Source organism: Mollisia scopiformis (assembly GCF_001500285.1).
Source record: "Mollisia scopiformis unplaced genomic scaffold LY89scaffold_4, whole genome shotgun sequence".
Taxonomy (NCBI): Eukaryota; Fungi; Ascomycota; class Leotiomycetes; order Helotiales; family Mollisiaceae; genus Mollisia; species Mollisia scopiformis.
The window spans coordinates 640257-654337 of NW_017263584.1; the positions used below are offsets into that span (position 1 = coordinate 640257).

General features: G+C 47.2%; 7 protein-coding genes across 7 annotated transcripts; 4 read left to right on the top strand and 3 right to left on the bottom strand.

The window, feature by feature from the left end:
- Nucleotides 1-1019: 1019 nt before the first annotated feature.
- Nucleotides 1020-1807, bottom strand: LY89DRAFT_637670 (uncharacterized protein). Its single transcript, XM_018211541.1, has 2 exons — nt 1748-1807; nt 1020-1700 (listed from the first exon to the last, which is right to left on the bottom strand). Exons 1-2 carry the CDS (start codon nt 1779-1781, stop codon nt 1156-1158), a joined length of 579 nt encoding a protein of 192 aa, XP_018076106.1. The 5' UTR covers nt 1782-1807; the 3' UTR covers nt 1020-1155.
- A 126-nt stretch (nt 1808-1933) lies between these two features.
- Nucleotides 1934-4356, top strand: LY89DRAFT_681164 (cysteine proteinase). Its single transcript, XM_018214218.1, has one exon. It carries the CDS (start codon nt 2020-2022, stop codon nt 4174-4176), a length of 2157 nt encoding a protein of 718 aa, XP_018076107.1. The 5' UTR covers nt 1934-2019; the 3' UTR covers nt 4177-4356.
- A 333-nt stretch (nt 4357-4689) lies between these two features.
- Nucleotides 4690-6507, bottom strand: LY89DRAFT_778135 (ribonuclease T2). The gene is made up of 6 exons (XM_018222186.1): nt 6344-6507; nt 5951-6295; nt 5575-5903; nt 5087-5525; nt 4939-5033; nt 4690-4876 (listed from the first exon to the last, which is right to left on the bottom strand). The coding sequence occupies exons 2-6, from the start codon at nt 6141-6143 to the stop codon at nt 4742-4744; spliced, it is 1191 nt and encodes a 396-aa protein (XP_018076108.1). The 5' UTR covers nt 6144-6295; nt 6344-6507; the 3' UTR covers nt 4690-4741.
- A 216-nt stretch (nt 6508-6723) lies between these two features.
- On the top strand, nt 6724-8235 carry LY89DRAFT_637678 (arad-like aldolase/epimerase). The gene is made up of 4 exons (XM_018211542.1): nt 6724-7023; nt 7147-7250; nt 7333-7580; nt 7632-8235. Exons 1-4 carry the CDS (start codon nt 7009-7011, stop codon nt 8153-8155), a joined length of 891 nt encoding a protein of 296 aa, XP_018076109.1. The 5' UTR covers nt 6724-7008; the 3' UTR covers nt 8156-8235.
- A 266-nt stretch (nt 8236-8501) lies between these two features.
- On the top strand, nt 8502-9408 carry LY89DRAFT_767913 (uncharacterized protein; the record flags this gene model as incomplete). Its single annotated transcript, XM_018221767.1, has 1 exon — nt 8502-9408. Exon 1 carries the CDS (start codon nt 8563-8565, stop codon nt 9406-9408), a length of 846 nt encoding a protein of 281 aa, XP_018076110.1. The 5' UTR covers nt 8502-8562.
- A 906-nt stretch (nt 9409-10314) lies between these two features.
- LY89DRAFT_608227 (uncharacterized protein) lies at nt 10315-11777 on the top strand. Its single transcript, XM_018210490.1, has one exon. It carries the CDS (start codon nt 10382-10384, stop codon nt 11756-11758), a length of 1377 nt encoding a protein of 458 aa, XP_018076111.1. The 5' UTR covers nt 10315-10381; the 3' UTR covers nt 11759-11777.
- LY89DRAFT_778138 (DNA polymerase alpha/epsilon subunit B) lies at nt 11738-14008 on the bottom strand. The gene is made up of 3 exons (XM_018222187.1): nt 13453-14008; nt 12083-13403; nt 11738-12030 (listed from the first exon to the last, which is right to left on the bottom strand). Exons 1-3 carry the CDS (start codon nt 13950-13952, stop codon nt 11857-11859), a joined length of 1995 nt encoding a protein of 664 aa, XP_018076112.1. The 5' UTR covers nt 13953-14008; the 3' UTR covers nt 11738-11856.
- Between the last annotated feature and the right edge of the window lie 73 nt (nt 14009-14081).

Consider the following 14081-nt stretch of genomic DNA (forward strand, 5'->3'; position numbering starts at 1 on the left):
GTGTGAATGTAGTCTAGAAAGCATTGCCCTGCTCTAAGTATTCATCGAATCCAAAAAATAATCAACGCGAGAGGTATGCACTAAAAAGGGATCGAGGGATTGAATGTAGATATTCAAATAACATTCCTTAGATAAAAGTCTCGTTTTTTTGTGTGTTGCGCTGTTGACCTGATCGAAAGAAGTAGAGGGTGAGAGATCTGAGACTCTCATGCGGTTCTGTTCTAATAGATGACTAACTATGTCTCGAGAGATCAGAAGCCATGGAGAACCTGTGCAGCGGAGAGTCTTGGGAAATCGAAGGTGGTTGCGAAGAAGTATGATCTTGAAGAAGTATCTCAGAAAATCCAGACTGGAGGTTGGCTTTGTCCAAGCATAGAATTATACTGCGGAATGGGTGATGGGAATATGGAATTGAGGGGTTGGATTTTTTGCTTTAGCGGCAAATACAGTTAGGAGGTACTGCTTTCAACAAAGATTTTAAGGAAGCTTGTAGAAGAGACTTAGGTAGCATACCTCTCCCTTTCAATTGTCCTCGGCATTGGTATCTGGTAAAAGTGAATGCGCACTGTGTAAGTGAATGATTCCCAGAAGCGGCGCACTTTTGAAGCGGCGACTTTGACTTCGTCTATAAAAGAAGGCGTACTGTCAAGGAAATGAGATAACAAAACAAGAGACTCTTCGACAATCGAAGGCGACGGGACCGAGAACTAGACAGTGCTGAAACATTTCACTTCTCTCTGTCCACTGGAGTCAAGACCCTGGCACTAAGACGTTGTAGTGCCCTGCATGTGGGTTCGTTGTCATGTACTAATAATTGTCGTCAACTGCTGACAATCAGCGAATGACATATCTTATCCGAAGACACTGAACAACTGGAAACTATTTTGTTTTCGTTCGTCCTTGACAGTAAAGTAGAAATCAGACATGAGCAGACAGCAACACAATTGGAGAAGAAAGGACGATAGATAAATGTATGCGGAGATTGCAGGCTGCACTTGCACACCATTTCAAGGTCAATACCGAAGCGTATAGCTCTCTATTGCATGAGTGATCTACAAACATGATAGCCATAATTCATCATAGTCTAGTGGTATCAAATCCCCTCCCATGATTTTCCCAACCAGAACGCCCTTCCATGCAACGATCGTGACTCATCTACAGTTCTTCCTCATCCACCTCCGGTTGGGGTAATGGGACCGACTGAGCAATCGAATCTGTGGTAATCATCTCGACGACCATCGTTTCGGTGACCGTGGCCTCAGCAGCAGGATCGTCTTGGACCTCCACATCCTCCATATCATCCTCATCCTCATCCACCCAATTCTCTTTCTCCTTCTCCAATGCTAAAGCCTCTTCTTTTGCCTTCTGAGCCAGCATCTTCTTGTTCAGCTCATCCCAATTCTTCGCTCTTTCTTGAACTGTCCGGGCTTTTCCCTTGCTCTTCTGAACCTTCTTCTCTGTCTTGTCCATTACTGCTTCTGCCCGGTCCATTCCTTTCTCCTGTCTCCTCTTCGCTCTGGCACTCAATACCGTTTTTCTGCCATTCTTCTTCTTTGTGACTCCTGAACCTTGGTGAATGGCTAGGACGGAAGGTCGTTGTTTCTTGGTGTCTTGGGGAGGCTTCAAATCTTTCAGCGACTTATCGAGGTCGATTCCAGGAGAGGATGCTCTTTTCGCAGCGCGAGAGTGCACTGATGCGCCTGAATCATGTTAGACGTGAAGAGTCACCAGGCCAAAGCAAACTCACCACCTTTCTTCTTGATCGGCGCAGTCTTCCCCATTGTGAATGTGCGTTGTCTTAATTATGATGTGGGGTTGAATGGATTTAAGAAATTATTGACAGATCGGGCGGACAAAAAGCCGCTTCCGATCTCCACATGCTTGCGCTATCTAAGTCTGATGTACAATTGCTTTGTTTGCGACGGCCAACTTTCAAGAAACTACAACTCACACTCTCTCGAGAATCTCCACTCTTCGCAACAGCACCACAGCCGGAACATCGAGCCCATATGCATTACCATGAATCCACACGGTCAGCAAGTAAGAGCTTCATTCCACGGTGATCCCAACACATTCGAGTACCATCAAGACTACCTCGAAGGCAGACAAAGCCTCGCAGGCGGAGGAACATTCTTCGCCGTACTGGTTTGCCTTATACCTTTTGTCTACCAGATATTTTCCACCCTTGGCTACGATCTTCTACCTATCCCAGAACTGCTCTGGAACGTACTGGTCTATGTCACGCCCTCTCGACTGCTTGATGCTGTTGAGAACTATACGAACCCTTTGCGAATACAAAATCCTGCCTTGAGAGGGATTCCGCGGACCCATGCCTCGAAGAGTGAAAGCATGCGACAATTACTTGGGTTGGACACTGCTGGTGGACTCATAGGGTCCGTGGCGCAAGCCTCGAGGCGAAGGCTGTCGACGCTTCCGGGTGTTAACATTACGAATCTGGATGCAGAGGGAAAACCTGCTGGATTGGGAAATTGGGATAATTCATGTTATCAGAACAGCGTCCTCCAAGGGCTGGCGTCGCTGGACACTATAACAGAATACCTCACGAACCCGAGCATGGAGGTCGAAACGATGGAAGAATCCTTGAAACCGGAGTTGAGGATGGCGGAAGCTCTGAAAGGGCTGATCGAGACTTTGAACGATTCGGAGAACAATGGAAAGAGAATATGGACGCCTGCAACGTTGAAGAACATGAGTAGCTGGCAGCAGCAAGATGCGCAAGAGTACTTTTCAAAGGTCTTGGATGAGATTGACAAGGAGATTGGAAAAGTAGCGAAGCTGGCAATGTCATCACAGGGCTTCGAGTCGGACGATTCCTCAAATTCATCTCCTCCTGCACCATCAACCACATTTCGAAATCCTCTAGAAGGACTCATCGCACAACGGGTAGGATGTACGAAGTGTGGATACTCTGAAGGACTTTCTATGATTCCTTTCAACTGCTTGACGGTGCCATTAGGCAAAGCCTGGGAGTATGATATCACGGATTGTCTTGACGAATACACGAAGCTCGAGCAGATAGACGGCGTGGAATGTGGGAAGTGCACGTTACTCAAATATCAACGGATGATATCCACAATCTTAGAGCGGTCGACGATGCCTCCTGACAGCCCAGCTTACCAGCAAGCCAAAGCGAGACTGGAAGCAGTTGAGCTTGCCCTTGAAGATGATGACTACGAGGACAAGACTCTGGTTCAGAAATGCAAAATACCTTCAAAGAATCGCGAATCATCAACGAAAAGTCGACAAGCTGTTATCGCAAGGCCTCCTAAGTCAATGGTGGTTCACTTCAATCGGAGTCTTTTCGATGAACTTACCGGTGAGCTAAGGAAGAACACCGCCATGGTCAGGTTCCCCAAGATCCTCGACATCGCTCCTTGGTCATTGGGTAGTGCCGAAGATGGTGAGGATGTCTCAACAGAGGAGTGGAAGCTCAACCCAGATCAGCCGATGATTGCCAGTACTGGAAGGCCATCGAGATTGCGAGGCCCACTCTACGAACTTCGAGCTGTTGTGACGCATTACGGAAGACATGAGAATGGTCACTACGTCTGTTACAGGAAACATACTACAACGGAAATTGTAGAAGACTTGACACCAGAGACAGAAGATCAGAAATCGCCAGAGCAATGGTGGCGCCTCAGTGACGAAGATGTTATGAAAGTCACAGAGGAAAGTGTTCTGAATCAAGGCGGAGTGTTCATGTTGTTCTATGATTGCATCGCACCTGCGACCCCAATCCCTTCAGTCCCCATCACACAAATTCCCGAGCACGTTGCTATGTCGGAAAAGATTGTCAATACTCTTCCTGTGAAGGCAGACGAGGTCGTCAAATCCACAGAGCTACCAGATCTCGACGTTGTAGCAAGTATCCCTCTACCTGATATCGACGACGAAGATCTCTTCTCCAATGACTCTCAAGATCAAGATTCGGTCTTGACCACCAGAGACGAGAGCATTGCCACCACAGAAACCGACATATCAGAATACGACGAGGATGAGAATCTTGACAAAGACCAAGTTGAAGCAGAGGATTACCAGCCTGCAAAAGCGATACTTGTCCCTCCGTACATACGACAGCCTGGAATAAACGACGAGAATGAGGATCCGACAAAACAGAAGATGTTAGGCCCAGCCTCGTCGTTGGTAATGGTTTGAAGCAGAGAGGAAGAAATGGCTGTACACTGACAGGAAATATGGATTGGATGTCTGATTTCTACTTGCTGCGATTTCGATGCATAGCGTGGCGTTTTGGATGTAGCTGCTAGGCTGGCGCGCATGGTTGGGATTCCAGGTGTTTGATTATATTGTAAGAATATAGAATTGATTTGATAAAACAACATTCTGCCTTACTCTTTGCGTGCAAATACCATTGTGTATACAATGGTGAGTTCTGGGTGCCTGAGGCCGCAATTCTGGAATATTAACAGCCAAAATGAGATTCTCGACGAGAAATGCGCTAAAAGTTTCCTGGCTTCTGATTGGTCGGCTGATTTTAACTTCGAACTTCTAATTTTTGGATTTTTGATAGACACCTCTCGTTGTGTGATAGCTAGGCACCTCTGTCATCCAGTTGCGACGTGCAACAAAACTTTTTCTGCGCTCTGATTGGCCGAACTTTCGCCCACCCTCAACATGTGCAATTCACCTTCAAGAGCATATGCATTCAATCCCAAGTCAAATCGTGTTTATATTTATGTTTATTTAGATGCAATATTTAATCTTAAATGCTCTCCCACTGAAATGTCACGCTCACGCTCTTTGAAGAGGTGTAAACTGTTGCTTGAGTTGAGCCACTTGGAACAGCTGTGGCATAGAAAGTCGTCGCTCCGTTGTATGCCAGCAATCCATTGCTTGCCTGCCATTTGTTTATCAGCTTCTACTTAAACTTGAAGCTGTTTGGATCGGAGTAGTACGTACCGTGAATACAGTCGCAGTAACGCCAGATGCACACGTGAATGTGCCGCTCGAGATCCCACAGCTTCCTTTCGAGGACTTTAGGGTGAAGCCAGATCCTGTCATATTCTGTTAGGAGATGGACGAGAAGTGGTCAGTGTGAATCTCTTACCGGAAGCTGCAGCCGTATACGTAGCACATGTCCCAGAAGTATACCACGTGCCCGCACTGATGAGACATCCATCTTGCGAGCCACCAGTATAAGCATTGAGATATCCCGAGCCTGAGAAACTGCCTGTAGGAGTAGAAGTAGGAGTCGTGCTAGTCTTGGTTCCGGTACTAGTCGAGGTCACCGTGCTACCGCCTGACTTTGGCAAATATTTGATTCCAGTCGAAGAACAGCTGGACGATTGTCCGACTGGGGCCGCAGGCTGGAAGGTTCCTGTTTGTACAGAGCCTAAGACGTCGTATGAATACCAGATCTCGTCGAGAGCACCTGATGCGCATTGGATTGTGACTGCGTAGCCGAAGGATGCTTTTAATGCGCTTTGAATGGCAGCTGCGGTGTAAGTTGCGCTGGATGATGGGACGATGCCTGCATTTGCTAAAGCCTGAGAGACGGTCAGAGGCCGGGTTTAAGCGGATGATGTTCCTACTCACAGTATAGCTGTCAAGCGTCTTGAACAAGTCCACAGTCTTTTGAAAGAAGTCTGGGACTTCCTCCTGGGCAGTGTATCCAGTGTAACAACTAGGCTTGAGAGTACTGATACAAGTACCATGCTTCCCCCACTCATGCTCCCAGAAACTTTCATTGTCGCCATCGATGTCGACCCAATAAGCGTTCATGTATGAAAGCAGATCAGTCTTGCCGTAGGACTGAAGGATGGCTGTGATGTTGGTGTATGCTCGTGAGGCATCGCAATTGGAGTCGTACGTCCCATCACAGTGATCAGGCCATAGACCATGAATTGTCCACGAGTTTGAGGGGCCTGGGGAGAATTAGCTGCGATACAAAGAGTGTTTTCACGTGGCATACCCGTGCTTGGGCTTGTATCCCAGAATTGCGTCTGGAGTAGTTGACCTCCTGGCGCATTGAAGCAGCAAGTATCAGCCACAGCAGTGGTGTTATGACAGGACAACGTTGGGTTTGAGCATGTCTTTGGGGAACCAGCCAGAACGACTTGCATGAATGCCATAGAGGCGAGAACGACATTAGAGAACGAAGCCATGATTAGAGATTATACTGAAGTACTGATTGCAGTTCTCGTGTCACTGGACAAAGACTGTACGACGATACTTATGGCATTCCGTTCACTTTGTACTCTCTAACGTCCCACAAAGCGCAGTCTGATAAGGACCCCTCAAGTCTGCGTGCTCTCGTTCGTTGGCGGTCATCAATTCAAAAGAAGAAGGCGAATTACCTCGGGGACGGCTCCTCCCAGCGCCATCTCTGCTCTCATAGGATAAGAAGGGGATTAAGGTGCACTCAAGAATAGACTAAGAAATATGCTTAAGTCTTGGCTGGTGATCGGCAGTCGAATAGGAGGCCTTGATTCATCACCGGCAGAAGTGAGATCTCCAGGAACAGAGAAGTACTCCGGAAAGATATGATATAAAGGGACCAATTCAATGTCGCGCATACCAAGGCTACTAGGATGCGGGATGCAAGTGCATCTTCTCCAATCCTTCTGGAACGAGGTTGATGAGCCGGTGCCCACCTGCTGCTTCTGGAAGGTCATTGTAAGAGGAGTACAAAAGCCAAGAAGTGACTCCGAAAGGCTGCTTGCAATGGCTTCTCGCATTTCGCCGTCTGCCTGAACGTGCCTTATCATGAAGCTTACACTTGTCGCTTCGTGGAAGCCTCAGAGTTGATAGAATTGAGTTGAGCGAACAAGTGGTGAAGAAGATGTGAGCAAGGAACAGAAATGATTGCGCATGCGACGGCAGCAGTCTTCCGAGCCGAATCAATGACGCGGGGTACAGAGCAAGACTCGACGTCTTCATCTCCAAATTTGAGATACTGGATATATCTACCTTTCATGTTCATCTATTGATTAGTTTCCAAGTTGCATCTTGTGTTCTAAACCCGACAAAATGAAATCAGAAGAAGTATGCTTATTGTCTCCACGCCTTCCCTTCCTGCGCGCACTTTATGAGGGGTCGATCAACGCAAATGCTTGCCTAGGAATATTTTCTTTACTTTTTTGAAATGCATGCATTTACACTTTACAGCTTGAGACTCTCATTCGCGCGAATCATATACTCCATTACCAAGAGGTTCTTGACGCATACGGTCACGTGTCGTTGAGACATCCAGACAAACCAGATGTCTTCATGTACGTATTATCAGATGCTCTCAGGCGTTCACTTCAAAGTAATGTATATTTTTGCTGTAAGTCATGACGCTAACAAATTCAGAATGTCGGGCGATCGAGCACCAGCACTAGTCTCCTCTCCTTCCGACTTAATCGAGTACAATATCTCAGACAGCTCTCCCGTAGATCCAAAATCCAAGAGAGGTTATCAGGAGCGCTTTATACATAGCGAGATTTACAAACGATACCCGAATGTCAACAGCGTAATTCATAGTCACTCCGATGCAGTGTTACCATACACCATGAACGGAGTCCCAATGAAACCTTCTTTCCACATCGCTGGATTCCTGGGTAAGTACTTCTCGTCTACCCACGAGAAGACATATACTGAGAAAAATACAGGAACACACGTCCCAGTATACGACATCATCCCTCTGTACCAGCCAGGTGACCAACAAGACATGCTCGTCAAAACCGAACGTCTCGGCTCTGCTCTTGCATCGACATTCTCCTCATCGTCCGAGCAAAAGGAAGAGCACGATCATAACGTCGTCCTAATGTCGAATCACGGCTTCACTGTTGTCGGTTCATCCGTCAAACAAGCCGTCTATCGAGCAGTCTATACCCGCGTCAACGCTTCTATCCAGTCGCAAGCTTTGATCCTTCGTTCGGCTGCGAGCTTCATGTCTTCTGCTCTCTCAGGCTCAGGTACGATGCCCAGCTCGGGACCAGGATCCATTTCTGGATTTGGGAATTCGGGACTAGGAGGCGAGGGTGGTGGTGCAGGATTGGGGGAGATGAGGTTCTTGGATAAGAAGGAGTTGAGTGAGGGATGCATGAAAATGAATGATTCAAGTCAGGATCGGCCTTGGGCATTGTGGGTCAGAGAGGTGGAGGCTTCTCCTTTGTATAGGATTGAGAAGTGACTTTGTGAAGATAGAAGTCAAAAGAAGATGGTTGGCCTAGCCATGTAATACTTCTAATAAATACGGATGTTCCTTTCGTCGTCCATTAACTTGAAGGCAGACCAAACTGCGGAAATATTGCCAGGTAAATGTTGGGGACATACAATGCAAAGTCTTCGAATTTGACCTTCTGAAGGATAGATGTGCTCGGTGTTTCTCAGTCCAACCAACCATCTTGGCCACTGAAACTCAAAAGCAGCTATTCGCGCGATCTTGAAAGAAGAAAGGTGTTAAGCGAGACTGTTTACGTCTGATCTCCAATCCAGACTGCTTTTACCTTACCTTCACAGTCTTGACACTACATCCGCACACCAAAATCTGGATCTTGACCACAGCTGCGCCTAAGAATCAACTGGTAGGATCTCACGATGTCCGTACCTCCAGTCGAAGCCAAAGTCGGCGCAAGGAAAAACTCCTCTACCAGCACCGATCTCGCAACGAATGGACACAACTCCCAAAAAGTCGAACAATCCCTCTCTCTCCTCTCGCCTATCAAATCAGAAGCGGGTGAAAGACAACCACGGCTAGCTGAGCAGGAGGCATTACTAGGCATTGACAGAAAGGTCAAGAAAGAAGAAGAAGATCGAAAGGAGGATTTGGGAGAGGCAGAAGTCTTAGAGCAACATCATTATGTCCTGAGATCTCACGAGCAGAAGAAAGACTGGGACGTTACTGGGACTTGGAAGATCTCCTGTGCTGCTATTCCGGACGAACCAGATATGAAATTAACAATCTATATTGCCAAGTCAGATGGCAAGAACCAGATGTTTGCAGAGTTCAACTTCGGTATTGCGGAGGGCGTGTTCAGGTTCGAGAAGCCGACCAGGAGGAGAAGTCTAAGGATAAAAAGCAAGAACCAGGATATGGACGATGATCAGGAAGACTCAGAGTACGACCCAACGAACTTCTTCCTCGCCAAAACAGACAAACCGACCCCCACCAACCCGACATGGAATTATCGTTGGCGGGGCGAAGAACCCAAAGGCCCCATTTATTTCGGCGCAGACGAAGTTCTGTACAGCATCATATTCGAGGAACCTAAAGGTACCAAACTAACGGGAACTCTGGGTGGTGGTCCTTGGGGTGAATGTAGGTTTACGGGTATCAAGGTCAAGATGGGTCGTGAGTGGGATGATGAAAGCATCGAGGATGAATGGTATGCATATGGAAGAGCGGCATATGAAGGGGGTGAGATTCTTCGATTATATGATTAGGCTGAGAAATGGCCTCGTGGAGTTGGGGGTTTCAAGGGGAGTGGTATGGCGTAAAAGGAGGTTGAGATTTTGTAGGATAGTAATGAGGCGCATGAAGGGAGCTCTGCATCGCTGGGACAACACTTCAACTCCAGAAAAATCTGCATGCAGTCTCGAGACAAGGAATACTAAAGCCTCCTCAAAAGTGCGTTCAACAACGCACAATAAAGTGTATTACCTTCAAGTCGATTGCATATTTGATGCAATGTAGTATGAAGACCAGACGGCTCCGAAAGTTACACATCACGATGTACAAAAGCCTGGAAGTATTATCAAGCAGTGAGGTAGGAGCAATTAACGAATTTTTAAATTAGCATTAGTACTACCATAAGTATCTGACATCTGCAATTGAACAGAAACAAAGCAATAACCATTATGACGCGGATGTTGATGCTGAGTATCCCCGAGCTAAGCTCGATTTTTAGCCAATCAGCTCGCAGCCTTACTAGCTTCGAGAAGGGGTGTTATAATGTTAAATAAGCAAAACTTTGGCAAGAATTAGTAGATTTAATTAGAGGGATACAACGGACCTGTTTAGGACGCCTACGAAAGCAACTCTACTAAGGATAAACAATGGCTCGCCCTTGTACGAAGCAGCTTCGAGCTGACTGATCCTGATAAGGCCCCCCGCTATTTAGGCACGACCTAAGAAATGAGGGTGTTACTGGAGCTTTCAGTTGGGAGTTTGTGAATGTTTTGCCATTCTGTTCTATACGTTTTAAATCTTTTTGGGCTTTTTCGACTCAATATTTTTCTTTTTCATGTATCCTCTTTTATGGGGCTGGAAAATAGCCGATTGGCCAAACGGGAAGTCTAGCCTTAATCCATTCTAGCTCTCAGCCTTGCATCAACTTCAGACCATCATCTCCAAAATTTAGCCTTCATCTCTCCCAACTTTGAACTTCCCATCTTTTCACCACAAACGACTTTTAAAATGCCTCCGAAACGCATGACTGCGAATCCAATTAAGGCGCCGCGTTATAGACCCGGCAAAGTCGTCGCAGAAGCAGATTCATCCTCTTCAGAATCCGAGTCCGAATCCGAAGCGCAAGCTCAGAAGCCAATTTCTGCACCTCCAAAGGTCACCACTGCTGGTGGCATAACGAGTAATCTCTCCAAAGTAGATCTCAATGAGCGACGGAATGCCGCTGCTGCGAAAGAAGCAGCGAGGATTGAGGAAGAGAAAAAACTGAAAGCTGGGGAAGAAGAGGGGTTTGTTACCGAGGAGGAAAGTGAAGAGGAAGATGGCAGTGGCGAGGAGGACGAGGATAGTGAAGAGGAGAGTAGTGAGGAAGAAGCGCCGAGACGGGTGATGATGCGACCGACGTTTATCAAGAAGAGTCAGAGAGGGATTGGGAATGCTGCGAAGGAAGCATCTAAGACTGAGGATGAGTTAGCGAAGGAAGAAGAGGATCGGAAAAAAGCTGCTGCGGATGAGTTAGTGGAGGAGCAGATTCGGAAAGACATTGCGGCTCGCGCAGCAGGAAAGAAGAATTGGGACGATGAGGAAGAGGTTGATGAGGTCGATGATACAGATGATGTCGACCCTGATGCCGAATACGCAGCATGGAAATTGAGAGAGTTGAAACGGATCAAGCGGGAGCGAGAAGCTATCGAGGAACGAGAAAAGGAACTCGAGGAAGTCGAGAGGAGGAAGAATCTCACAGAGGAAGAACGAAAGAGAGAGGACGAAGAATATATTGCCAAGCAGAAAGAGGAGAAAGAAGGCAAGGGCAAGATGGCATACATGCAAAAGTACTACCACAAAGGTGTCTTCTACCAAGAAGATGCGCAAGCTGAAGGACTCGACCGAAGAGATATTATGGGAGCAAGATTTGCAGATGATGTCAACCGGGAGCTTCTGCCACAAGCTTTACAAATGAGAGATATGACAAAAATCGGCAAGAAGGGCGCTACGAAATATAGGGATCTGAAGTCCGAAGATACAGGCAAATGGGGTCAATTTGACAACAGAAGGAAAGGAGATTTTGGAGGTTTTAACAGCGATGAACGATTCATGTCAGATAGGGATCGAGATCGAGCTGGAGCTAGTGGTGCAAACAGTATGCCAGTAGGAGAGAGGAAGAAGGTTGTAGGTGCCCCTGAAGGTCCTCGAGCTATGCGAGAAGGGAGCGAGCGAGACGGTGAGCGTTCTCGAGATGGAGGTGACTCGTATCGACCCAACAGAGATCGCAGTCGCTCAAGGTCACCAAGACGAGATCTTGATGATCGACATCGTCGGAAACGAAGCACTTCAAGAGATTCAGACCGATATGAGAGTGACAAACGTCGAAGAATAGATTCGAGGTAACGCTGTATGATGAAACGATACATATCACATTATTGATCATTACTCCAATTCCTCTGCCGTGATGCCATAACCTCGTAACAAACCCCATCCCAATCCATTTATATCCTTACAATGTCTACACGCGCCCTTTCGAATACCTTATGTGCAACTACAGATGATCCTCTCTCAGTCTCTGACAGAGAATGCGGGTATACAGTGATCTTCGTGTAAGTCCCCGCCGCCTTTCGTTTCGAAAGATATCCTGGATTGATCACAATAACGCTTTCCACGACCTGAGATTGTTAGTTGAATGTCTCATCCACAAGACGTATTCAGATGACATACCTTAGCAAAAGGAGGCAGAGCACTTGGGACGATGAGAATGTCAGGCCGGACATTGATCATTTCCCCAAGTTTCAAATAGCTTGTATCAATCATGGCTCCAGCCGGCTTTCCACTTGGCGTCCCTGTCTTCGGCAAGTTTTCTCGGTCCATAGGTGGAAAGAGAGGGAAGAAATTCCGTTGCTCAATCAGATATTTTGGTAGACGAGCAAGTAAAGAGGAATCTTTTGGCTTGCCACCAAAAACCTCCGCAGTGCGTAATTCTGTCAGTATATCCTGTGAAGAAATTCCAAAGGCAATTTCGTTAAGTGATATTGTCATTGGATTTCCCACGACCCTAACAGACTTCGGCAGACCGAGTTCTTTCTTCGGAAATGGTTCCTGCGGCCAAGACACATGTTTGTTGATAGCGTCTTTGACAGAAGGCACGAGTAAAATGGTGATGTGAGGATTAGAAGCAACGAGTTGAATGAAAGTCGGAGAGACAAGATATTTGAAGACGGTAGATAATGTAGCCGTATCTGGTTCTTTCAACGCTTCCTCGGGGAGATCAAAATCTCCAGAAGCAATAAGTGGATGATCTATATCCAGGAAAGGGCCAGTGAGAATGAGTGCATCTGCGTATGAATCTGCAGCTTGACTGCAGAGGGCATGAAGTGGCTCGAAGTCTAGATTGTCGTCTGCCGTGTAGGGACCCGAACCTAGTATTATTGACAATGGAGCTGGGTCTGAGTCTGATTCCATCGCATCTGGGTCTCCCTTTAGCCTCTGGATATGTGCTTCAATTCCAGAGGGCGTGGAGGCAGCACTGGCCAGCAGAGGGACTTCCAAGATCTCACTAACGGTGAAGCTCTCGCCTGAAGCATTGATACCTCTCAAAGCCACAATCTGGCCAGGGAAGAATTGAAAGCCAGAAAGAGCTTCGAGTTTTAGTGGTGTTCTCAATCCAGCACCCATTTTGCGTGAGGTCTCGAGGACAAGAGATGCTTCATTAAGCTTTCCTGTCAGCGAGTCCGATGCGATTCTGCCAACCGCTACTATCTCATTTGTGCTTTGACTTGCTGCACTTCCAAACGCGGAATCCTCAAGTTTGTGATGGGATTGAATTAGACCCATGAATTCATCTATCCTGTCGTCCAAGATCTCGGAAGCTTCAGATGACTTCATTGCCATTGGTTTGTACGACAACTTTTTCATATCGGAGTTGGCAGTTAGTTTGATTCGAGGTTCGCCAAATGGTGCAATTGGAGGTTCTGGTCCAGCAAGATGATCGTTAAGCACTTCAACTGCTTGACCAGCATTCGGTCTGTCGTGAAATGAGGCACTTGTAATTCGTCAGCGCATCCACCTAGCAGAACAAGTATACAACATACACTGGACCGTTCTGTTCTCCTGGCTTGTATGGCGTTTTGAACTCCGGCGGACTGCTCACGGGCTCTACCTTCACCCTGCTCATGGAGGGTGTCTCAAGCTTCCGTTTCCCAGTACCGTTGGTTCGATTCGCAGACCCAACCCTTGGTGTATTCGGTACAAGACCATCCAGAATCCCAAACACATCTGCATTGCTGGGTATATTTCGCGGTGTAGCCCCTCCTGCACGTTTATTCGACTGCAGTACATGAGCCTTGCTCCGACTCTCGCGCTCCAAACTGTCCTGGACATCCTTTTTTAGGGCTCTGGCTGTCTCGATATTCAGCTTCATGTCATCAGACCCCATCTTCATGCTGTATGATTCCCATTTGTACCAGAGCTCCTGAACGTCGATTGAATGCAAACGCATAATCGATTGTAACTCAGCGAGGACATCGGGCTCCAATTCTGAGCCAGCGGGAGCAAAGCGCTCCGTAAGTTCTGTATCTGTGAGATCAGCCATTGCGAATGATTGTGGTATTGTGATCGTTGCAGAGTTCGATACAGTTTCTGGATAACTGCTGAGTGGGGAGACGCGTCGAGTCGCGTTGATGAAAGATTTCGCGTTTGCCGAGCGGGCGGCCACTGCACG